At 36.8% G+C, this 25,353-nt stretch overlaps 1 protein-coding gene across 2 annotated transcripts in view; it reads right to left on the bottom strand.

The window, feature by feature from the left end:
• Positions 1-168: 168 nt before the first annotated feature.
• LOC148075686 (uncharacterized) overlaps positions 169-25,353 on the bottom strand; it is a 48,246-nt gene continuing 23,061 nt past the window's right edge. The window contains exons 3-14 of one of the 2 annotated variants that reach the window (XM_087796308.1): positions 22,579-22,636; positions 16,479-16,727; positions 15,776-15,836; positions 14,898-15,028; positions 13,261-13,380; positions 11,471-11,584; positions 8,127-8,243; positions 5,645-5,758; positions 3,918-3,964; positions 3,046-3,219; positions 1,913-2,063; positions 169-1,844 (exon numbers count right to left, since the gene is read on the bottom strand). In XM_087796308.1, the coding sequence (XP_087652434.1) occupies positions 1,390-1,844; positions 1,913-2,063; positions 3,046-3,219; positions 3,918-3,964; positions 5,645-5,758; positions 8,127-8,243; positions 11,471-11,584; positions 13,261-13,380; positions 14,898-15,028; positions 15,776-15,836; positions 16,479-16,727; positions 22,579-22,636 (1,791 nt within the window). In that variant the 3' untranslated portion in view covers positions 169-1,389. The remainder of the gene's footprint in view (positions 1,845-1,912; positions 2,064-3,045; positions 3,220-3,917; positions 3,965-5,644; positions 5,759-8,126; positions 8,244-11,470; positions 11,585-13,260; positions 13,381-14,897; positions 15,029-15,775; positions 15,837-16,478; positions 16,728-22,578; positions 22,637-25,353) is intronic. The other variant, XM_087796309.1, reaches the window with a different exon arrangement.

The following is a 25,353-nucleotide window of genomic DNA, read 5'->3' as shown; positions in this document are numbered from 1 at the left end:
GACAAATACAGTTTTCATATTAAGGCAAATAAACACGTGTAAACAAGTGTAAGAGACAACCATGTATTTATACGCACTAAAAAACGAATACACAATTGGTAAATGCACTTTTATTACAATCAACATGTGCCGGCGGCTCCAAACAGACTGGAAACAAGCCGAGCGAAAAAAGCAAAAGTAGTGACGAAAATCCGACAACAGTACAAAAGAAGCATCAATATATACAAGATATTTATATACAAAACACAGCTATATTACACACAGGTATGAAAACAAATCATACAACTTGAACAAACCAAGTGATACACAAACAGTACAGGCAGCAGTGGATAGTTGTAGTCGTGCGTCACGAGATCTTGGGAGACAACGGTCAGTTTGTTTGCTTCAGCAGTGGAAATCTGTTCCTGGCCTTTAGTCTTTTTCCACACACACACACTTTCTCACACACACATCGTGTAAGTCCAACTGAAATCTTAATGCAATATTTAAATAAATACAGAATTCTGTCGTTAAAAGAATGAAAGCAAAGACATAATGTTTAGTTCTGAATGTGCAGTTTAAGTTGTAAATTAACAATAAACAGCAGAACAGAGAGAGAATATGAATGAATTTCATATATGAAAAGAAAGAAAAGGAAAATGTGGAAACTCATATTTGCATTTGAAAAAATTCAGAAGTGACCTTTGACATCAAACTCAAGGGCCTGGTGGATCCAATATAACTGGTATAATAATTATTGTGGATATTTGACTTCACTGTCGTTGACCGCTTCATTATGAATATTACAGTAGTAGTGTAACATCTACTAACTTGGTTGAATCCTCCATTTTCTACAACTAATGCTATCCCAGCTACTCAGGGAGAGAGATGAGGGACATCAAGGTCAAGTTATCAGCAAGCATCATTCGTTTTTTATTAAACGGTCTCAATAAATAAACTTTATTGAGCTGTAGCTCATAGTGTCTTTAAAAAATAAATAAGTAAAAAGCACATCCTTCAAATAAAAGATATTTGTTTGTGGTTTAAAACCCAGTTTCAATTGTTTTCTAATCTTCCTGAAGCAGACTGAAGGACAGTTGGTCTCAAGCTTCTACTTGAACAGCTGCTCTGCGTCAGTGGTTACTGTGGGCTTTTAAATGTTGTCATGGATTGAGATTTCAGTTGGACTTTGACATCCGCTCATCTCTCAGGCGTTATAGTGGTCTAGACCCTAATCCCAAGACTTCCTCTTGGACTCAGGCACTCCAGGGTGAGACTGAGACGAGCAGGGGAGACACGAAGGCCCGTAGAGACGTGGTCCTCCTCTGGAGACCTGCAGGTGACCTCAGTCGTAACAGCAGCGGCGAGAATCTGAAAAACTGCATTTTTTTTCTTGATCAAAATCTCTTTTTAAGAGTTCAAAGGGCAGACTTCTACATCCTGGTTCTCTGTGTGGTGGAAGCGGTTCAACTTCTCCCGCTCCCGGTTGGAAATGTCAAGTTTGGCGGCGAGGGATGGCTTGAGGGCGGGCGAGGGGTGCGAGGGGGCGGGCGAGGGAGGAAGGGTCAGTTCGATCTCCTCGTAGCAACGGGCGACGGGGGCCGGGGCGGGAGTTGGTGCCGGGGGGCCGGCGGCGGGTGACGGCGGGGGGGCGGGTCTCTCCACGTTCCTGATGAGGTTGACGATCTCCCTCTGGTTGTTGATGCCCTCGTCCGGCGGCGCCGCTCGCTGCTTTTTCCGCTTCTGGTGCAGGTGTGAGAGGATGAAGGCGCAGGCGGCGCAGCAGCTGACCGTCGCCAGGGCGACCACGCCCACCAGCAGCATGTAGATGCTGAAGCTGCCGTGGGTCTTGTCGGACACGGCGTCTGCAGAGGTGATGAAACATGAGTGAAACACTTCCATCATCGGACCTCCAGGGTGGGAGTCTCATCACCTGGACACTTGGAGCCGACACAGGGCTCCTTGAAGGTGATGCACTCGTTGCCATAGAAACCATCAGGACAGCCACACATGACCCTGCCCTCGCTGCTGTGACACGGAGCCCCCTGCTGGCAGGGGTTAGGACTGCACAGATCCAGTGGGGCCTAAAAACAGTTGAAATGACGTCACATTAAGGATAAACGTGAAGGACGACTCGGGAGTAGCTTTAAATATTCATGACTTTGGGATTCAACTTGAAATACAAATCAATTAGGAAAAAAAAGAAATTGCAAAGCACATTAAATGATAAAGCTCTTCCCAAAACTTGCGAAATACAACGTTTTAATAGAGAAAAAAACTTTGCTTGGAAATCTGAAGAAAATAAAAAATGTCGCCATCTGGTGGTCACCAATGTATAGCTAAAGTTAAATGTCGGTCCAATAACTAAGCGAAAGAGAACGTAAGGCACTCATGCAGAGAAGTCAAATAATTATTAATGTATTCAGCAATATTTCTAATCAATTAGTAGTAAAATGACAAGTGTAAATGAAACATTTATTTAAGTAGTAGTAGGTTGTCAAACTGTTTTCAAGGCATTATTACGACAGAGATGATGGCATGTGAAAAAATGACATGTTTAACAATAGATATAGATATAGATACTGCTCTTTCTTTCTCATTTTTCTTTAGAAAAACAATCTTAAACTCGCATATTATTTTAAATCCCACCAAAATGATCTTTGTTCACTATAATATGGTTGTTTTTAAGGTTAATTAGACTCAGACAAAGAACTTGTTTACTAATTTAAACAAACAAATCTTTTGTGGTGTTGACCGTATAGAAAAGAATGATAATAAATAAACAATAAAATATATAAATGTAAAAAAAATACATTAAACAAGATGAAAAATACAATAAAATAAGAGACTTGTACATTAAAGTGAGTATATAAAAGTTAACATATATAGAAATTAAATAACCAATTAAAAATAGAGCACACAAGATGTAATCCACACATGGGAATATAAATGTAAGTAAGTAAGTTAGTAAAGGGATCTTTTGATTGTAATAACCCAAAAAAATGTGTTGAGCGAGCAAATACAATTAAGTATAGAATTGAAATAAAATGAAATGAAGCGACTGACCTCACAGAAGTTTCCAGAAAACCCGAAGGGACAGTTGCAGGTGAAGGTTTCTTCCACCTCGACGCACTCTCCGCCATTCAGACAGGGGGCGCTCTCGCAAGGGCTTGGGTTGATCTGACAGTGTTCACCTGAATAACCAGGTGGACACAAACACCTGGATCCTGATGCCTCATCCTGTAAAGACGACAACACTAAGTTACTACTTTAACCAAAGATGCAGTAAGATCATGATGATGTTTCGAACGTATTACTTTATATAGTTCTCCCCTGTCTGTAATCTCAGCGAATGAGAGGTTACGAGAGCGGAGTCAATTATGACGTAATAATGATCTTCACTCCTCCTGGAGCCAGCTGTAATCACCACCCGCTTTGTTTATACAACAAGTCCCTTGGAGGTGGAATTTATTACGTGAGGTGACAAAACCTCGATGATTGACCAATCACAGCAGAGTGTGTGTGGTTATGGTAAACTATTTTAATCTCCAGAGAAACAAAGTGATTTGAGTGGGCGGGGCTTAAGTACATTTTCTAATGTAAGTATTTCAATGAAAAGAGAGTTTTGTACAAACAAACACATACTGATGATACAATAGACGTCCAAGATCCGTTTAAGACACACTTAAATCAACACTTAAGTTGATCGTTAAACCAGAACATGACTAACATTTAAATCATCTTTAGTCATGTTTTATTGAACTCTGTCCTTGTTTTTTTTAGTAATTTGATGTTAATGGTCACACAACCTCTTAGGTGCATTTAATAAACAATACAGTATCATTGGGAGGTTGAGGTGTGCATCATTATAACTTCGACAGACGTCACGATCCATCCCTCACGATGACATTTGCTGATCTTTAATTCAACATCCTCACCTCACACTTTCCTCCGTTCAAACACAGGCCCTGACAGCTGCTGTTCCCTGGAAACACAGAGACGTCACAGTGATATTAACATGTCTGGAACTGAAACCATGGTTTGCAACAAGTGACTGAGGAAGCAGATCTTGAGTTATCCTTCTACATTTTTATCTCGCCGCTGACGTCAACCTCCAGTTTATTCGGTGGAAGAACAAGATGCAGAGAAGCTGCAGGCGACAGCAGCAGATCCAGCAGTGACAGACTCATGCAGCTTAGAATCAGGTCAACAAAACTCCCGGGATCATGGGAAGTGTTTCAAGTATTGCTTTGTCGCCTACACACTTGTCGGATCAACATCAGCCCACAAACTCTCAGGTGGATCTGTGTAAGATGTAGATACGCCTGAACTAAAGCAGAAGATGTTTTTGTTATTCTTCACCTGTAGGTGTCCTCGCGACTCTTCTTTCTTCATGAAACACTTATTTCAGGCTCTCCACAACTCTTCAGTCTTATTATTGTACTTTAACTATTAGTATTTCATTAACGAGAAAGCATTTTATTCAATTAAAATGTTGTTTTAATGTAAATCGGGTGCTTTGCCCTTTGGCTCAGCTCTACTAGTATCTTCAAACAAAACACATGTTATTAATCAATATGTTGATCCTGATTCATTCATCATCAGCATTGAAACTAACTTTCTAAATTTTCTTCTTTGATTTGAGTTGAAAATTGTTTAATTTGAGTTGAGAATTGTTTGGTTTAAGTTAAAAATAGTTTGATTTTATTTGAGAATTGTTTGGTTTAAGTTGAAAATTGTTTGATTTTAGTTGAAAATGGTTTAATTTTAGTGGAAAATTGTTTGGTTTAAGTTGAAAATGCTTTGATTTTAGTGGGAAATTGTTTGGTTTAAGTTGAAAATGCTTTGATTTTAGTGGAAAATTGTTTGGTTTAAGTTGAAAATGCTTTGATTTTAGTGGAAAATTGTTTGGTTTAAGTTGAAAATGCTTTGATTTTAGTGGAAAATTGTTTGGTTTAAGTCTAACATTGTTTGATTTTAGTTGAAAATTGTTTGGTTTAAGTTGAAAATGCTTTGATTTTAGTTGAAAATTGTTTGGTTTAAGTTGAAAATGCTTTGATTTTAGTTGAAAATTGCACGCCAAGTTATTTCATGCGACCCTCCAAAATCTTTCAATACATGAGTTATTGCTAATTTAAACAAACTATAATGTTGACCCACAAAGGTGACTCTGTTTAAAGGTCATCATCCAATTGATTTATGTGGATGTTAGTTGATGCTTTAAAACATTAAAAAATAAGTTTGGCTAATAGCAAGGGTCCTCATTGGGTTAATGTTCTACATGATCTTCTTGGATGAAAAATATTAACATTTATTTCATACCTGAGGGTCAAATATCAAGAAGAAAATCATGTTATTTTATTAACAAGTTCCAAAAGTAAATTTGAGACGTTAATCGTTTTGCTTCTTCACTCACAAACAGGAAACTGGTTTGTAGCTAATGTTGTCACAACTTTGTGTAACTTCCTTTCACTGAGCTTTAGTCAAATATTCAAAATATTGATGTGTATTTTACATTCTCTCGTTGACAAGTTCCTGTCCAGATGAAATGGGATCAAAGGCCACAAAGGGCCTGCAGGCCTGACCTTGTTTTATGTAAAAAAAAACATTATTTGTTTTAAACAGTACAATAGAAGTCACTTGGTTTGGACCCCCGTTCACTCACTGACGTCACAGCTCGGTCCGGTCCATCCAGGCAGACAGTCGCACAGGTATCCTCCGATCAGGTTCCGACAGGAGCGAGCGTGGACACACACTCTCTGCTCACACTCGTTCGTGTCTGCAGACGGAAAAAAAAAAGAAAAAAGAGTCAAACGTGAGTCGAGTTACAAAAAGTCGACGAAGCAAAAGTTATTGAACTTGAAGTGAACCCGTGGTTATTAATGTCGGCGGATGGAAGGAGACCCTGCTGCGACGCTGTGAGGGTCTCAGCGTGAGAGCTCAGAGGCTGATGCTCCTGACAGCGACGAGGAAGATTCAAACGAATATCCAGGTCACGCTCAATCAGTCGGAGGCCACGAGAACATCTTCATCTAAAGCACTGATGTCGTATCTACAGCAACATAGAATGAAGTGTTGTTGTGTGTGTGGGTGTTGTGTAGTTTGACCCGCTGGTCTGAGATCTGTGTGGGTTGATCAAGTGTCAAACTGATAGATCACCTCTGGTTTAAAGACGCTCCGTCAGCCTGGAATATGTGTCGGTGTTCACAGGAGCCTCTGGCATGTGTGTGTGTGTGTGTGTGTGTGTGTGTGTGTGTGTGTGTGTGTGTGAGCGTGTGTGTGTGTGTGTGTGTGTGGGGGGGGGTGTGTGAGCGTGTGTGTGTGTGTGTGTGTGTGTGTGTGTGTGTGTGTGTGTGTGTGTGTGTGTGTGTGTGTGTGTGTGTGTGGGGGGGTGTGTGTGTGTGCGTGTGTGTGTGTCGTCATCAGATTCGATATGAAGTGCAGCACAGAGGCGTGACACGCACACGGACACACACTTATTTACTGATGAGTGATTACAGATTCACAGCAGGACTTGTGAGAATCTCTGAGTTATGAGTGTGTTTTAAATCTGAAGCACTTCACGGTGATTGATGTTGAAGTCGCTCCACAAGCATCCGTTGGGAATAAATTCGGTTCATTTGTAAGAAAGTGATGCAAAAATAGGAGCGAATTATCCACAATTTCTAGTTAGAGCAGATGTTGAATGGAAACAAACATAACAAGTAAAATAATGATGACAGTCGTGAGCACTTTAAAGCATGAAAGTATTCTCTCGATTAAAACATCACAGAGATTCATTTTAACTTAATTTTCACACTCAATTGTCTTGGTTATGAATTTACTGTTGGCTTTAATTCAGACTCTGTCAGCAACTGAGCCTTTTTTTATTTAAAAAAGCACATTAAACTGATTTAATTCTCCTTACTTAAGGTGTGTTCTTCTAAACCAAACCAAAACAACGATCTAACTTATTTATGAGAATTGATTAAAAAATATGTCATTATTTAGTAAACTTGAATAAATGTTCTTAAAATGTGTTTTAAATGTGATATTTGGCCTCATTTTTGGGAATTACATTTTTAAAAGCGAAACTGTAATAATCACAGCAGCATAATAATAATAATCACTTTAATAGGTCAATAGTTAACACAATATATATTAATTCAAACATATTTGATTGAAAAAAAAAAGATTATTAATTGAAACACGTCAAAATATAAAGCCATCAAAGGAGAAATAATTTTGTAACTAAAAAATGATTTCATTTATTTAAATTTAGATTAATTAATTCATTAATTAAGTGTCTTAAATTTCACAAGACACCAATGTATGTTTCTTATCTATGTTGTGACGGAGATGTTTTAGATCCTGATTGATTTTTGTTGAAATTTGTTTGATTACAGTTAAAAAAAATTATATATATTTTTTATTGTTTGGTTTCAGTTAAACAAATGTGATTTTAATTGAAAACTATTTGATTTTAATTGAAAATTGTTTTGTTTCAGTTAAAAAAAAAGATTTTAGTTGAAAATTGTTTGATTTTAATTGAAAACTATTTGGTTTAAGTTGAAAATTGTTTCATTTTAGTTAAAAACTGTTTGGTGTAATTTAAAAATGGGTTGATTTTAGTTGAAAGTTGTTTGATTTTAGTTGAAAATCAAAACTTATTATTTATTAAAACATATCAAAAGATGAAAAAAAAAACACGGGAAAGTATTATGGACTTTAAACTTTAAAATATGATGTCATTGATTTTTCTCAACACTAAATAAAAATGTTAAATAATGTATTTAAATTTCACGAGACACAATTTTATGTTAACTGTATTTTTAAATCCATTTTATGACGCAGATGTTTTAGATCCTCAACAATATTAAAGATATTGTAGTATATTCATTCAAAAAGTTGATTCTTTTTTCACATATGCTTCTAATGATTATTTGAGACATAAATAAAAAATATCTTTTTTTCAAATTAGACTTTTCTTTGGTGTTTTAATTAAATACATTCTAATCAATACTGAGATGTCTGAGCTTCAATGCAATGTTGTCATTTTCAACATGAATGTTTCTGTCAAGAAATACTTGGAATGTTAGTTTTCATGAAAGAAGGAGCTCATGTCAACCTTCAACATACATGTTTAATGAACGTATAGCGGCACTGACCCAGTTGGCAGGTTCTGCCGCTCCACCCGGGTGGGCACAGGCACCGGAAGAGACCCCCGGCGACCTCCTGACACGTGGCGCCTTTTCCACAGGGGCTTCGATCACACTGCTTCACCGCTGAGAAGAAACACACACACACAACATACATGAGCTACTGGTCTGTGTAATGAGAACGGTTGCCATGTCAACGTTGGATCAGAACCGAGCAGCATCGTCATGCAGAGGTTTTATTTCTTCCGTCATTACGGCTGATCTCTGGTCTGTTTACACACAGATACACAGAATAATTTTCTCCTCAAACATGGCTTAAACTTATCTTTCAATGTGGAGACTCGCAGTGAAATACACGCTAGTTATTATATATTATATATACATATATATATATATATATATTTTATATTTTATTTTACATATATTTTTTTGAAGTATGTACTGTTTTGAGTATTGTTTTGATTGTTAAAGCGCTTTGTGACCCTGGTCTCGAAAAGCGCTATATAAATAAATATTACTTACTTACTTACTTACTTACTTACTTATAGATATATTAGTCAAAGCATCAAATTAGTAATAACAATGGATACAATTAACACAAGTAACACTATACTATGACACACAAAATGTTTATATGACACACATAAATGATCAAAGCCCTAAAAGTCACTATCATGTAACATCTATAATAAAAATTAATTGAAGATACATTGATCTATGAAGTTAATATTCTGTTCTGAAATAGAAAAGTTTGAATAAGGATCAAAACTATTGAGAACTGCTGCGTCTCAATCTCAAATAAACATCTCGTCTGATCCTTTTCTAATTGATTACAATTTTAAAAATGTTTAAATAACGTAAAGTAAGTAATAAAGTGTAAATTGTTGATAACAGTTTAATATTTTTTTTAATAAAGTAGAAAAATGTTTGATTGTAGATGAAATTTGTTTGATTACAGTTGAAAATTGTTTGATTATAGATGAAAATGATTAATTACAGTTAAAAAATATTTGATCACAGTTAAAAAATAGTTTAATTACAATTGGAACATTTTATAATTATAGTTAAAATAGTTTGATCACAGTTTAAAATTGTTTAATTACGATTGAAAATTGTTTAATTAAAGTTAGAATTGTCTGATTACTGATGAAATTTTTTAGATTTTTTTGTTAAAATTTGTTTTATTACAGTTGATTTTTCATGAAGTTCTACATTTTTTCAATTTTAGTTGAAATTGTGTGATCACAGTTGAAAATTGTGTGATCACAGTTAAAAATTGTTTGATTACAGTTTAATTTGTTTGATTATAGTTAAAAAATGTTTGATTATAGTTGAAAAATCGTAAATAGCGAAGAATTCTTTTGTGACTACAATTGTAAAGTATTTGATTTTAGTTGAAATTTGTTAAACTAAATCAGTTTTTTTAGAATAAGATTAAAATTTGTTTGATTGAAGTTGAACATCGTGTAATCTTAAATAAAAGTGATTTTTTTGTTTACTACAGTTGAAAAAGGTTTAAACAGAGATTGAAATGTTTGATTGTAATTGTAAGAAAGCTCAGAAAGTGGTTAACCAAGTGTAACAGCGACGGAGGATCATAACTTTCATGCACATCTCTGTGGTAACATCTCGTTCTCTCTCACAACCTTGTTTCATTCATGTCTTCCTACACAGGAGTCTTTCTCCAGCTCACTTCATCTTCAGTCCTGCAGAATAACAACGTGCAACAGTGGCACGAGACACAGGATCCACAACAAGCAAAGAATTCCTTCGTTAATATCCCTCGTATAAATAAATCCGGACTAAAAAAACACGACTTTGTTGTGGTTACGGTTGTGAATTCATGCAAGTCTGACAGTCGTCTGTGTGTTTATTCCCCGAGGAAGCTCGCCGCACACACAGATACCGCCGTCGGAATAACAAACAACAGTGACGAACAAAAGAAATAAACGGCTGCTCCATCCCTCCGTTCGTCTGCCTGCTTTCTCTCTGATAACACTTTGTGTTCACATGCTCGCCGACGACCTGCATCTCCAGGGTGGAAACACAGGATGTGGAACGTTCTTGTTGACACTCGGTGAGGAACTCTCCTCAAACCTAAATGATCCAGAGCTGGTTCTGACTGACTCCGGATCGGACCGAAGACTCTCGTTGTGACACAGACACGACATATTTGACCTTTACAGTCGGATCAGCTGGACGTGTTGAGGATCAAGTCCACAGCTGTCAGACCTGGATTAAACACAACACCAGGACTGATGGACACACTGTAATAACACAGGTACGATGATTCGATGTCATGTCGTTTAACTGGATGAAATACCTGGAGTTTTACAGGCTCAATAAATATGGTTTAAGTTAAGTCAAAATTGGAGGTATTTGAATTTCCATGAGGGTTTTCTGCCAACTTCATTTTAACATTATATGATAAATATGACATAAGATAAAATATTTTACTATAATGCAATATAATACATTGTAATAAATGTGTTATAAAATAACATATTTTATTATAATGTCATATATTACAATGCAATAAATATGACATAAGATAACATATTTTATTATAATGTAATATAATACAATGTGTTATAAAATAGCATATTTTATTATAATGTAATATATATTACAATGTAATAAATGTGACATAAGATAACATATTTTATTATAATGTAATATAATACAATGTGTTATAAAATAAAATATTTTATTTTAATGTCATACATTACAATGTAGTAAATGTGACATAAAATAACATATTTTATTATAATGTCATATAATACAATGTTATAAATGTGTTATAAGATCAAATATTTTTTTTACAATGTTATGTAATACAATGTATTAAATCTGAGATAAGATATTTTATTATATATAAAGTTATAAATATGGCATAATATCGTAAGAGACAATATTTTAATTTTCATGTTATATAATGAATGCGTCATAAGATCATATATTTTGTTATAATGTCATATATATATATATATATATATATATATATATATATATAGAACACATAATAGAAAATAACGTTGTGATTCAGTAGAAAAAGCCTAAATGGAACACACTTGTGCAAATGAAAAACATCACAACAACAATGAGTGAAACAAAAAGCTGCACCTGTTGTGTTGTCGAGTGTAATTGCTGCTGTTGTGTTTATGTTGATTTCTCTCACAGGCTCTAATACAATACATGTCAATCACTCAGATTTGTTGTGTTTGTGTTGTTTCTGTGTGTGTGTGGGAGAGTCGGTGTGTGCTGGTGTGTGTGTGTGTGTGTGTGTGTGTGTGTGTGTGTGTGTGTGTGTGTGTGTGTGTGTGTGTGTGTGTGTGGGAGGTAAAGGCAGTCACCATCTGCACATGTGAGTCCGGTCCAGCCGTCGGTGCAGGTGCAGCTGAAGCCTGTCGGGTTTTCCACACACGTGGCTCGGTTCATACATGGAGACGAGACACACGCATGTTCCACTGATGAGAGAAACGCAGTCGTGTGAGGAGGATGAAGACGAACACAGTAAAAGATGAATCACACCTCGTGTTGCGTGGTTGTGTGTTACTACGTCAAGCTGTGCGAGTATTGTAACAGCTCACAGGTGTCACACATCAATCAAACTAGGAAATACATTTTAGAAGATAGTATTTTGTTTTCGCAGGCTAACTCTTTACTTCACAGAGTAGCATAAAATTGTATTTTACGCATCAAAGTATCTTCATTGTTGTGCAATGTTATGGTTCTCTTTAATGTTGTTGTAAGTAGCAGAGCTGTTTATTTCTACAGTGTAACTAGCTTACCAGCGCTAGCTTTGCATTAACATCACATTAGCATTAGCTATAACACAATTGTAGTCAGTATTTCCTTGTAAAAAGTACATAATTTAACATGTTTTATTATAATTTAAAATAATACAATGTAATAAATCTGACATAAGATAACATATTTTAACATGTTTTATTATAATGTGTAGTGCAGTTTATTTCTACAGTGTAACTAGCTTACCAGCGTTAGCTTTTCATTAGCATCTCATTAGCATTAGCTATAACACAATTGTAGTCAGTATTGTCTTGTAAAAAATACATAATTTAATTTTTTTTTATTATAATGTAATATAATACAATGTAATAAATCTGACATAAGATAACATATTTTAACATTTTTAATCACAATGTGTAGTGCAGTTTATTTCTACAGTGTAACTAGCTTACAAGCGTTAGCTCAGCATTAGCATCACATTAGCATTAGCTATAACACAAATGCAGTCAGTATTGCCTTGTAAAAAATACATAATTTTTTTTAATTTTTATTATGATGTAATATAATACAATGTAATAAATCTGATATAAGATGACAAATTTTAATATGTTTTATTATAATGTGTAGTGTAGTTTATTTCTACAGTGTAACTAGCTTACTAGCATTAGCTCAGCATTAGAATGACATTAGCATTAGCTATAACCAAATTGTTGTCAATACTACCTTATAAAAAAGACATAATTACATAGTTTGATCTGTTTTATTCCAATAACTACTGCAATAGGAAATGAAACACTAAAGTAAATAATTTTTTGTTGACCATTGTTAAATAAAGGATTGAAACGACAACACTTTCAAGAAACATTTGATCATCAAAAAATATTTGAGCCAAATATATGTGTTTTACGGAAAAATCAACTCTATTTTTTTTCTATTGATGAAAAATACATTTGTATTTGTTGAAGATTAATTACAGTACATTGATAACACTTGTGAATGATGACTGAAAAATAACCTTTTGCTAAAGAAAATCATCATCCAATCATCTCAAAACATAATGGGCACAATATAGCAATGGATTTAATTAATAAATTACCATCAAGCTCAGTTTTACAGCTATAATTTGTAATATTGAATTATCACCGGCATCTTTATTGGTCACTATATCAACATGAACATTAATCTTCTTTCATTTTGAGCCAACCATCTGGCGGGCCACATTAAATGTCCTGGCCAATCAGATTTGGCCCCAGAGGCCATGAGTTTGAAACTTACAATAATATATCGAGTTCTTCTTAAATAAATGGCCTCCATTTTAGACCTCCTATGGTCCAGTCATCTTGTTTCTAGTTGTTGTGTGTTTCCCTTCTGTCCTGAAATGACATTTTCTCACCAATGTCACAGTTGCGTCCTCTGAATCCTTCCTGACATTCACACTGGTACTCGTTCGGCTCCGTGTTGGTGCAGGATCCTCCGTTCATACAGGGCTGGTGAGTCCCACAGTAGTTCAGATCTGTAGACACAGATTTACGATCTACATTTACACGATTTAGACACTTGATTAATACCAAACACTGCTAGAAGTTTCAAAGTCAAGAGGACCCGAACCGATCCCCTGATGATCTAACTGTGCTGACTGTGCAGGTCAGTAGCTGCAGGGTTAAGGTCTCTGTAAATGTGGCTGATTAATCCTTCTTCTAATGACTCCCTTTGAGTCTTTGTCTTCGCCAACTTTTCCGAGGGTGTTTCCATAAACAGATTCAGGCACCACCTTGCTGCAGGTGCTCACGTTCACCTCGTCCAAGGCTATCGGTTTTCTTTTCCCACAATACCAGCTCCCCGGGGCACAGGCTGGATCCGGCTCAGTCTGGGATGAAGGCGGGGAATGAACCGAGGTGGAGGATGTTTGAGCGAGAGTGGTGGGAACAGGTAACGGAGAGGAGGGCAGCGCCACAACAGACCTCGTTTTCCCAGCGACAAAATAAAAAGTAAATACCCTCAATGTGAAGAAGTTTTAAAAAATGTATTTTTTTAGCAAACTAAATTGATCATTAGTAAATATTTTAAATGTTGACCATAAAAATCAGAAACAGATGATTTAATCTATTATTTTTCTGTAATTCCATCTGGATCGCAACCCCTGTGTTACCTCTGGGTCAAGGTGACCTAGTGGCCCGAAAACAATGTTTGTGGTATCCTAGAGACAGCACAAGGGGATTCTTAAAACACATTTGTTTTTTGGCCTCTGGGCCACATTGACCCTGAGGTAACACAAGGATTAGGAAGGTTGTGTTAAATACTTGTATGGCTTCAAACAAAAAAAAGAACTAAGTGGAAAACAACGGTAAAAATGTACTTTATAAAACAAACTGAATCACTATAATACTTTTTTTTTACTTTTATTGTTCAATCTAAACGGTTCAATAATAGTTTTAACGCTTGCGTTTTCTCAGGGTCAAGGTGACCCGAAGGCCTGAAAACAAATGTGTTTGTGGTATCCCTTGTGTTAACAACACAGGAATACTAAGGAGTCAGTTGAAGCCAAATACATATCATATACTTTTTTCGAGTCTGCACAATAAATATTATATTAATATTTGAATATGTATTGAAAATTTTGTCTTGTGTTTTTATTTACATGTTAAATAAGCTCCTTGGTCGAGGTTTATTATTCTGATGTTTGACACATTTATTGACAGTTTAGGTTAAAAATGCCAACATAGTCTATTGCAATTATAGCAGATTAAAGAGCAGATTTTTAGCTTAATAAATACTCAAATAAAATGATTTTAGAGAAAGTTTGCCTTTATTCAAATCCTTAAGTTTAGTTCTGGCCCCATTTAAGCACCAGGACGGTTTCATAAGAACAGATTTTGCACCAGGATAATTTAAAGTCAATCCATGGTTGACGCCGTGCGTCACCAGTGGAAGTGAAACCAAAATATTGATCTCACTGGAGCGCAACATCAAAATAACTACATGTGTTTCTACACCAAACAATGGCATAAATGATCCCAACACAAATCTGACCTTTGTCACACAGAAGTCCTCCCCAGTTGACGTCACACACACACTGCCACGGCTCGGTGCAGGAGCCGTACACACACCCGGGGAAGATCGAACACTGGTCGCACAGCGAGCCCGTCCAACCGTAGTGACACCTGAGAAGAAAGGTGGATTTTAGTTTTGTGTTGCTGTAAATATACATTACTTACTCACTTATAAAGGTATATCAGTGCAGAAAATTGAACAGTTGAACATTTGGAATGTTGAAACCTTTTATTAATTACAAAAATCATGTTTATTTTAAATTATTTCTTTAACCCTTGTGTTGTCTCTGTGTCAACACAAGGGTTAAATAATTGAATTCCATTATTTTTATATTGAAAGTTTAAAGGTTTTAAAGTTTTTTATATATATATTTATTGTATTATATATTTTATATCCTTAAAGCCACCATAAAAAAATCCTGTGTTGAGTTCACAACGCCGGCAATAAAAGTTTTCTGATTCTGGCTCAAAGTTCAAATAAGTAACTTAATACTCTTTTGATATTGTCTGGTGGAACTATTATACCAAATAAAAAATATTGAATTTAAAAAATGCCTTTTTTTATTATTGTTAATAGTAAATTGAACTTTATGTGTAAAATAAAAACATGTATTTTGAAAAAATTCAATATTTAAAAATGAAAATGTTTAAAAGAAAAACACCCCACCTCTCAATATACTAATTATTGAATTTTATTATTAAAATAAATAAAAATTGGGATCCCTCGTGTTGTCTCTGGGTCAAGGGGAACGACCTCCATATGTAGTTCTGGAAGCCAGGGAGGTCATTCACCTTGACCCGGAGACAACACAAGGGATACCACTTGGACCCTGCGATAACACAACTTGAAATACTCACTTGCAATCTCCAGGTTCAGTGCAGAAGCCGTGGACCTGGTGACAGCCCTGCCTGCACACGGCTGTGAACAAAACAAATATATCAATATTATATCACTAACCAAGAAAAACCCTGCAAGAGTTTGGTGGTCATAATGTTATGGTCGACATGTCATCAGCAGGTTTGTTCCTAAAATACATAGGACAGTCATTTGTCAGCTAGAGTGACTCCCGGATCGTCGTGGGTTACCTGCGGGGGGTAACGACAAGACCTTGACTGTTTCTCACACTTCCTGCTACTGTCCAGTCCAATCAGCGACCTGCTGAGGAGGAAGCGGGACTAAGTGAGTCAGGGGTGCGGTGGGCTCGGCTGCAGGATGTCCTAAAACTGGCCCGGCTGTCCTTCAGAGTCTCCACTCCGGTTTCCTCCCTATTACCACTTCAACATGATGGAAGCTGTGCCAGGTCACGGAGCGAGATCACTTCCGGCAGATGAGTCAGAACCAGATCCACAAGTGTTTACATTAGCGGGTCAACCCTCCAAGATTCACCTTTTGTCTTCAAGGTCATCCACATCAGGAGTTAAACTACGGTGAACGTAAAACAGGAAGTTTCCGTCATCATCTCTGCAGTGATTTTATCAGATTTGTGTTCAAGTCCAGAGCCTTAAATAAAAGTAACTTATCTTCAAACTGTTCTGCATAAATGATCTGAGAAGATCTCACCTTCTTTACACTCGGTGCCCGTCCATCCCTCCATGCAGACCTTGGCTCCGCTGGGCTCGCAGTTGAAGTGACCGAAAAAGTCGTCCCTGGTCCGGCAGAACTTGTTGCACAGAGGTCCGAAGTAGTTGACGTCACAGCGAAAGCGAAGCTGGTACTCCAGATTGAAAGTGGATCCGTGGTACCGGTGAGTCTGCCACTGTTCTCCCGGGTTCAACATGGACGAGAGCAGCACCTGATCGATCAGCTGATCTGTGGAGGTAAAGTTATTGATTATGGAATGAAGCTGTTTTAATTCATTTAGAAATGATGGTGACAGCAAAAGATTTGATTCAGTTGGTGTTGAAAACAGTTTGAAAATATCTTCAGGTTTGTTTGGTGATGGATTTAACATAAATTTGTTTTAAAATAACTTCACTTATTTGACCTTAATTGTTTTACTATCATAAATCCATTGTTTTACTCTCATGAATCCTTTGTTTTACTTCATAAATCTATTGTTTTATTTCAATAAACAATTTTTTTACTCTCATTTTACTCTCTTTCACTTCTTGTTAAAGTTGGATTCAACCGTATTGTGTGTATTTAAGTAAGTAAGTAAGTTAGTAAGTAATGGTTATTTCTATATCGCCTTTCTAGACCAGGGTCACAAAGCGCTTTAACAATCACAAACAATACACAGTTAAAATATATACTTTAAAAGACACACAAAACAAACACACTCCTGTGATCAGGGAAAAGTCTGCACAAATAAAAATATATTTTTAAAGGAGTCAGCAGATCATCAAACACAGAGGGAGAGGAAGATCTTTCCAAAGCTGGAAGGATTTCTCTCCTCTGGTCCTGAAGCGTGTTCAGGAACCATCAGTAGATTCTGATCCTAAGAGCCCGAGCTGGGGTGTAAGGCTGGATCAGATCACTGATGTAAGGAGGAGTCTGACCATGAATAGATCTGAATGTAATAACCAGAATTTTAAAATTGATCCTGAATGAAATTGGCAGCCAGCCTTCTTGTTTAGACACAAAAATAAACTGTTACAATAGTCTAAACAAGAAGACACAAACGCATGGATTATAAGCGACATAATTTTCCTAAGTTTAGATATTTTTCTCAATTGAAGGAAACAGTTTCTGGTAAGTTTTCCGCAGTGTTGAACTAGAGGTTTGTCTTTGTCAAATACACCCAGGTTTCTCAGGCTCAGTTTGACAGACTGACCTAAGTCACCCAAGTACTGACTCAACCCTGGAATCTTATCATCAGGAGCAATCACCAGTGTTTCAGTTTTGTACACGTTTAGCTGCAAAGTGTTTTCACTCAGCCATTGTTTGATTTCTAGCAAACAATTGACTAAGCTGTTCAGCCTCTGGGGCTCAGTTGGATAAAATAAGCAGTGGAGCTGGATGTCATCAGCAAAAATGTGGTGAGAAACATCAGGAAATGATTTTACCCAGGGGAATCAGGTACAGCAAAAATAATAAAGGACCCGAAACAGAACCTTGAGGGACTCCGCACAACAGATCCGCTAATTCAGACCATATTTGATTGGCAGATACACTGAAACTGCGCCGAGAAAGGTATGACGAGAATCACTGTAACACAGACCCATTTAGATGTTTAAGAAGTCATCTGATACGTTATTATGTAATTACTGATATTTAAAACATATATTATTGATTATCAGTTTTATTGGTGTTATATTCCCGTGATATTTAGCACAATTTGGCGTAAAAACTATCATTCTTCTGGAGATTAAATGTAAAAGTAGCACTACTGAAGATTGAACAATTGTCATTAAAAGTAATTGCATTTATTTACAAAACATACTGCACTTCTCTCAGTACTTCAGCCACAATGGCAATGAATGCAACTTCCATCTTAGATCCGCTGGCATACAGGAGTTTAGTGGTTCGGTTTTTAAAAATTACACATTCATAACTAAATATCTCATAGCTTTTATCCTTAGAGTGTTTTCTGGTGCGTCACTGTGGCCGGTTGTGTGGAAGAGAAAGTGTTGTGTGTGTCCATGACCTCACACCAGTGTCGTTCTCACTAATTTGCAGATTTCTTGGACGGCGAACAGGAGCCATAAAAAACAGTGGAAATACTCCCAGTGTGTGAATACAGCGGGAGACAAAAGACAAGTCTCTGACACGGCCAGAGCGAGGTGAGGGGTTCAGTGTGAACACCAGCGAGCGCCCGCTGCCCCTGACCCCTGCAGGGGATTTCCCAGAGACGCTGTCATCCCCAACACAGTCCTAATCCGCTCTGACAGGCCGCCGGCTCGCACAAAGCACTCGGAGTATGTGTGTGCAAGTATGTGTGTGTTTAAGAGATGGTCGCTGATAGGGACAAAGATTGTTTCTGTGTGTGTGTGTGTGTTAAAGAGGAAGGGAGGCAGCTATTAGCGCACACACACAACAGACCGCCTGATGGAGAGATGAGATCACTGCGGTTTGACACAAAGGAATGAAAACAGAGGCGCATTAGTGTCAAGCGTGTGTTCAAAGTGACTAGAATGAGGACACAGCTTCCTCCTCCTCCACCTGTAGTCAAATCCACCAGAGTTTCCCTCCAAAGCCGTGAGGCGACGACTCGGCGTGTCATTATATTTTGAATCTGGCGGGTCGGAGGAGGGAAGTTCATCTTTTTGAGGGGATGACAACAACATCATCATGGTTCAGCGCAGCAGTGGCCCGTCTTTTCTCTCGGGTGAGATCAGACCCAGCAACAAGTGGGAGAGCGAGTGCGAGGATGAAATATTAAACGACAGGAATAGTAGCAAGCGTGGAATATGGTTTCAAAAGCCATTAACTTCTGTAATCTAATGGCTGAAAACCGCCAGAGAAGAAAAAAAATATCAATGGATTCTTAGAAACCATTCGGATCTGCTGGAGCGTGTCCAGAACTGCAGGATCTTCTTGGATGAATGTGTGCGGCTCTTTAAATATCACTTTTATTTTTAAATAACGGACAACGATCGGACTTTACCAGCATCTTTCTTGCTCGATGTTGACGCTGGTGATGTACTAGCATCTGATACAGTGCTACAAGCTTTATCTAAAGTTAATTTGAGTACAAACATGACTTTGACTACATGTCCCATAATGCAGCTTGCTTGACATTTTGCCTCTGTACTGTTACTACCAAACTTAATGTTTAAATGCTGGAATCTCAACATTTCTTCGTTATCTTACATCATGGTTTCTGATTTACAACTTGTTTTTTAAGTATGACCCTGAGGAAAAAAAAAGAATAATATTTTAATTTATTCTATTTTTTTTATTATGTTAACACCTGGTAACGTCCAGTGCTAGCACATCTTTCAAATGCATAAAAACAATAAGATAGAAATTAATAAATGTCGCATTAACTTATGTAATAGTTGATCAAAAAATTATTGCAATTTATGTTGTTTTTGTCTGTAAATAAATAGGTCTTCTAAAAACACTCAAATTATTATGTGTTTCAAATCATTCCAACTGCAAAATTGTAGCGATATGTCTCTCCAGCAACTTCCCCATGACTCACAACAGCTCTATTAAAACAAGAGTAGAACTATATTGGGAAGCATTTGTCAGATTTATTGTGGACCGTTATGCTAATGTCAGGAGTTAATTTAACCCTCGTGTTGTGATGTTTCCTTCATTGAGAGCTTCCTGTTTTCTTGCACGGACGTGAGCTGACGTGTAACTAAGATATTGTTGAATAAACTAATCATCGCTGCCCACCATCTAACCGCGGGTCTGATTGTCTTCCCGGTGAGATCCAGATAATTGGTCGTCAGCTTCGCTCGCCGTGACAAGTTAAAAGAGGAAACGCTATATTAGCATAATTAGCTATCATCTCCATTCATGGAACATTAATAATCTTGTCTTCTTCTCTGGATCCAATATGGGGTTGATGATATGAACCGAAAGCAAGACTAATGATGAATGATTTTACAGTTAGCACCTCCGCTGGTGGACATTATTTTAGAACACGTAAGGCTAATATTTCCACTAACACAAATTGGAATTGGATTTGGAGGTGGGATGGTCACATGGTGCTACCAGAAGCAAACTCGTATCTACTTTGACATGCCAGGTTTTTATTTTGGTTCATTTTTGGAATCAGCAAAAGGTCAAACTCAATCACAAAAAGGTCCCAAAATCTTTATCTGAATAGCAAGTCTGAGTCTGGTTTTCAATTTTCTTTGCATTTTTTGAGGCTCATCTTATCTTAAATATCTATTATCTCAAATTCCAGTTTTACACTTAATGGCACCTAATGTATAAAACCCAACTCTCCTGACTTGAAACAAGTCTCAAAATGTTGAATCTTCCTCTCTAAGATGCAGTAGGTCCCTCATCATGACCATGTTTTCAACTTATTACTTTATAAAGTTCTCCACCGTCTGAAATCTCAGCGAACGAGGGGTTACGACGTAACAACAGCTTCACTCCTCCTCCAGCCAGCTGTAATAATCACGCCCGCTTTGATAATACAACGAGTCCCTTGGAGGTGGAGACTTCCGGGATTGATGATGCATATTGAGAAACCGCAAACAAGTACATTTTCTAATATAAATATTTCAATGTAAAGAGAGTTTTGTACAAACAGACACAAACTCATGAGTACAAATTAGTTCTAATATGAACACATCAACATAAACATTCATCAACTTGTTTTTTATGCCAACTATTCGGTGGGCCATGAAGAATGAGTTGGTGGGCCAAATTTGGCCCCGGGACCATGAGTTTGACTCTAGTGGAGTACGGGGGTTGGAGCTCTCCTCATTCTTGTTACAATTTTCCCCACAAACTATGGTCGTCTTGTGATTTTCCAGGGTTATTTACATTTCCGGTCACGTATCTATTGACTTTGGTGTTTGTTTTTAGTTTCAGACCTGTTGATTTCACCGCAGTTCAGTGGACATTTTGGTTTTGTGATTTTAAACATGTGTAGTTTTGTGTAATTAAACGTTGAATGCTTCTTGGTTTGTGTCGTTGTGTTATTGCAGATGATATTGGACCATTAATTATCTTTGTCAAGTGAGCACAATATGACTTTTGCTTCACTTCATTTTACCACTTAATCAATGTTTACTTATGCACGTTATAGCTCACAGTGCTTAATATAAAACAACAGACTCAGTCACTGATGATTCTTTAGTCTGAAATATGTTGTTTCTCACTCATTCAAAACCCTCATGGAACTAATCACTTTATGATGCGAGTGAAAATGTAACATATTTTTCAATGGATTTCTTAGAAGAACCGTTTGTCTTTCATCCCTTTTGACAAAAGCTCAGTTGCTGCTGCAAGGATATGTTCATTTAAAAACATATCTGAAGTAGTTTTATCTGTAAAGACGGATATATTAGGAAAGAATAAACATGTTTGTTTGCTTCCGCTTCGACTTGTTTGCAACAAGGAGAGTTTTAGTTTGACGATGCCCGCCCGGACTGAAATGTAACTGCTTGTGCAAAGTCACCTCCAGCACATGAAAGGACTCAAGCAGAGGACGTTACTTCTCTATTAAGTGTTTCATCACTTCTTCCTCTGGTTCTCCTCATTTAATCCTCTCTGATCAGGAGCCGAGCCGTGGAACATTTGTGTCGAACAGCAGCGCCGGGATTTAGCGTGGGAGAAGAGAAGAGCTCCACAAGAAACATGAAGGAAACATGATTGGAAAAAAAAGAAGCCGGAGGGAAGGAAGACGGAGAGACGGAGGCTTCGCTTCCCAGTGGGTCACTATCTCTGGATGTTGGGTATGGTAGGAATGAGGAAGACACGTCTGCCTGCGTGTGTGTGTGTGTGTGTGTGTGTGTGTGTGTGTGTGTGTGTGTGTGTGTGTGTGTGTGTGTGTGTGTGTGTGTGTTGTGCAGCTTAGATGCTCTCGCAGAGGAATTTGGTTGATTATGAACAAAAACAACGAGGAGACAAAGCAGGAAATTAAAGGTCGGGAATAAAAGACCTCTAACCTCCTGTGATCACAGACGAGAAGATATTTGCAAATTCCTCGACAGACACAAACACACACACACACACACACACAAACAAATATTTGTGCGTCACTGTTGGGAATGGATCAATAGAATACAGGTTAAAAAAGGATCTTTACCTGATTCTGAAGTCTCGTTGTCGTAGTCCAGAGCCATCAGCACCAGCGAGAAGGACTTCTGCAGACAAGACAGAAGAAAAAAACTGTTACAGAAATGGTCACAATATAGATGATAATAAAGAGAAAATCATAATTTTATACATTTAATTAGTAGATCCCTTGATTTCAATATGGTATTTAATAACACATTTCTGATGACAAAACATTGTCGCTTGTTAATCCCTAGTTAATAAGTAGGGACACTGTTTTGGTGAAAACATAAATTTGATCATGTCAAAAGATTCATTAAAATAAACAGATAAAAACGTAGTTTCAGAAATGATCATAATATAGATGATGATAAAGAGAAAATCAATATTCTAATCAGAATTAATTTGATACATTTTATTAGTATATCCCTTGATTTTAGTATCATCATTTTAAATGTATGATGAAAATATATATATATTACTTGGATGGTGGAAAATAGATATGAAAGTTGAATGAAAATATGATAAGGTTGTGCCTGTTTGTTATATAATATTAAACCATAATTATTTCATATTGTTTTACAAAATACTTTAATTTACAAAATACTTCATTTCAAAATGATTTAATGCTAAATAATAACCGTATATGATGTATAGATATATTTTTCCTCACTTATTCTGACGTATTATTTGTATTTCTTCGTGATTCATTGTGTAATACGTACTACTCGGTGACATGTGCTGCTGAAGCTGTTCAGAATTTTCCACTGTCGGACATAAAAGGTTTATATCTCATATTTACAGTAACAGTAACTATATATAAAAATCGAACTGAATTTAACATGCTGCCATTAATATATATATTTTTACATTTATTTTCATGTTTTTTTTTTTTACCACATTGTGAATAATTTTCTGTGTTTAGTTGTGAAACATGGCACTCCTGGTATTCCATATTCTGCATGAACAGCAAAGCTCGGTGATAACATAAGTGATCCTTTTCTTATCCTGATACTGTCCATCTGCCTGCTTTCTGACACGACTACTTATCTTACACTGGAGAAGGTTCTTGCATTAAAATGACAATTTACTCCACACATTAAAATTCATGGCAGAGATGAAGTTGGCTCTTATAAGCTCGGGAATAACACTCTCCGACTTTCAGATACAGGACGTATCACAGATGACATGTTTTTTTTCCTCCGCCACCGTATTCCCTCAACCTATAGGACCATGAATAATTCATAAGACTTTCACCTACAACTATCACTTCCCTTCATTCATCCCTCGCTTTTTGTGGTCAAAAACCCAGCGACGCCTGCCATGCAAATGTCTGTGTAGTCACATCTCAGTGGAGGAGCCCGAGGGAGCAGGAGGAGGAGAGGCTGAGAAAGGGATGACAGCCGAGATGAATGGAGGGATGGACTTGGACTGAGAGTGTAGGAGCTAAAACACAGAATGTGTGGCAACCACAAGGAGGGGGTGTTGAAAGGTTGCAGGTAGAAAATGTCCAGAGAGGGAAAATTACTCTGAGAGAAAAAACACTGAGTCAGGAGTCTCCACTTAAACATCTATACGGAGCCAAACAATGATGGAAAGAAAGGACGTTTTAAAAGGAAAAAGAAAGAATATATAGCTATACAACGATGCAGAAGATGCACTTAAAATGTCAGCTCAGGTCTTCAAAAGGTCCTGCTTCAATTTAGCTGTCCAATCTTGGAAGTAAGAGGGAGCAGGAGGAACATTGGGAAGCAGCAGCTGGTGTTTCACTGAGGGTGAGTGGCAGGTTCTCTTCACCTGCTGGTTCTCCAGATGCTCACAAATCTTTGTCACATCAATACTTGTATATTTTAAACTCCAATCAGTCAAATAGTAAAAAAAAAAACACATAAATGAATAGAGTGTGAAGGTAGTATCAGTAGTATTTGTGGCAACATGTGGATTCTTGTGGAACTACTTAAAGAGAAATGAAAACTAAGCGAGAACCCAAACATCCGAGCGTCTCAGACAGGAAGACCCGCGCGTGCAACAAATAGAAGATGATGAAACACGGACGAAACAAATGGAAAATGTGACTGGAGAGAATTGAAAAATAAAAGAGGAGAAGGAAAAAAGATGAAAACAGTGACACACACACACATACACACACTGGAGCAGATAATGATGTTGGAGGCCTCACAGTCGCTTCATTACGGCTGCGACGCCCACACACGGAGCTGCTGGGGTTATTACTGGAGTCTTAAAGCTCTGAAGCAAGTACAAGAACCAGGTTCTGCTGTCGACTGCTGCACTGATACAAGACGTCACTATCAAAAACGATGACGGTCATTGAAAGAAAATACATTCTTATTTTTTACATTCTTAAAAATATATATCAACAATGCAAGTTTTATTATTTAGTTTTTCCATATAATGCTGATTTTCTGACCTTTTTACTTGTTTTATTAATTCTATCTTTACAAATATTTGTCTCATAAGGTGCTAAAACTAAAATAACAAGGATCTTTTTGATACTCTTTAGAAACTAGCAGCTATAAATCTTAAATACAATTGTAAGGTTATGATCAAGATTATCTTATTTAGCATGATGCTATTTTTTAATACTCATTTTACATAATAAGACTTGTTTTCTAAAGCTTATTCTAGAGCAGTTGATAAGCAATGGGCCTCACAAATGAACTGACAAAGAAAAAAGAAAAGATTAAATAAATACATAAATAAATATACAGAAAATTAACAAAAGTAATTTAAACCTTTTTTTTTCTAATTAATATTGAGGATATTTTTTATGTATAAAAAGAAGAAT

The sequence above is a fragment of the Callionymus lyra genome, chromosome 7, assembly GCF_982586985.1.
Source record: "Callionymus lyra chromosome 7, fCalLyr1.hap1.1, whole genome shotgun sequence".
Classification (NCBI taxonomy): Eukaryota; Metazoa; Chordata; class Actinopteri; order Syngnathiformes; family Callionymidae; genus Callionymus; species Callionymus lyra.
This window is presented reverse-complemented; position numbering and strand designations above follow the sequence as displayed.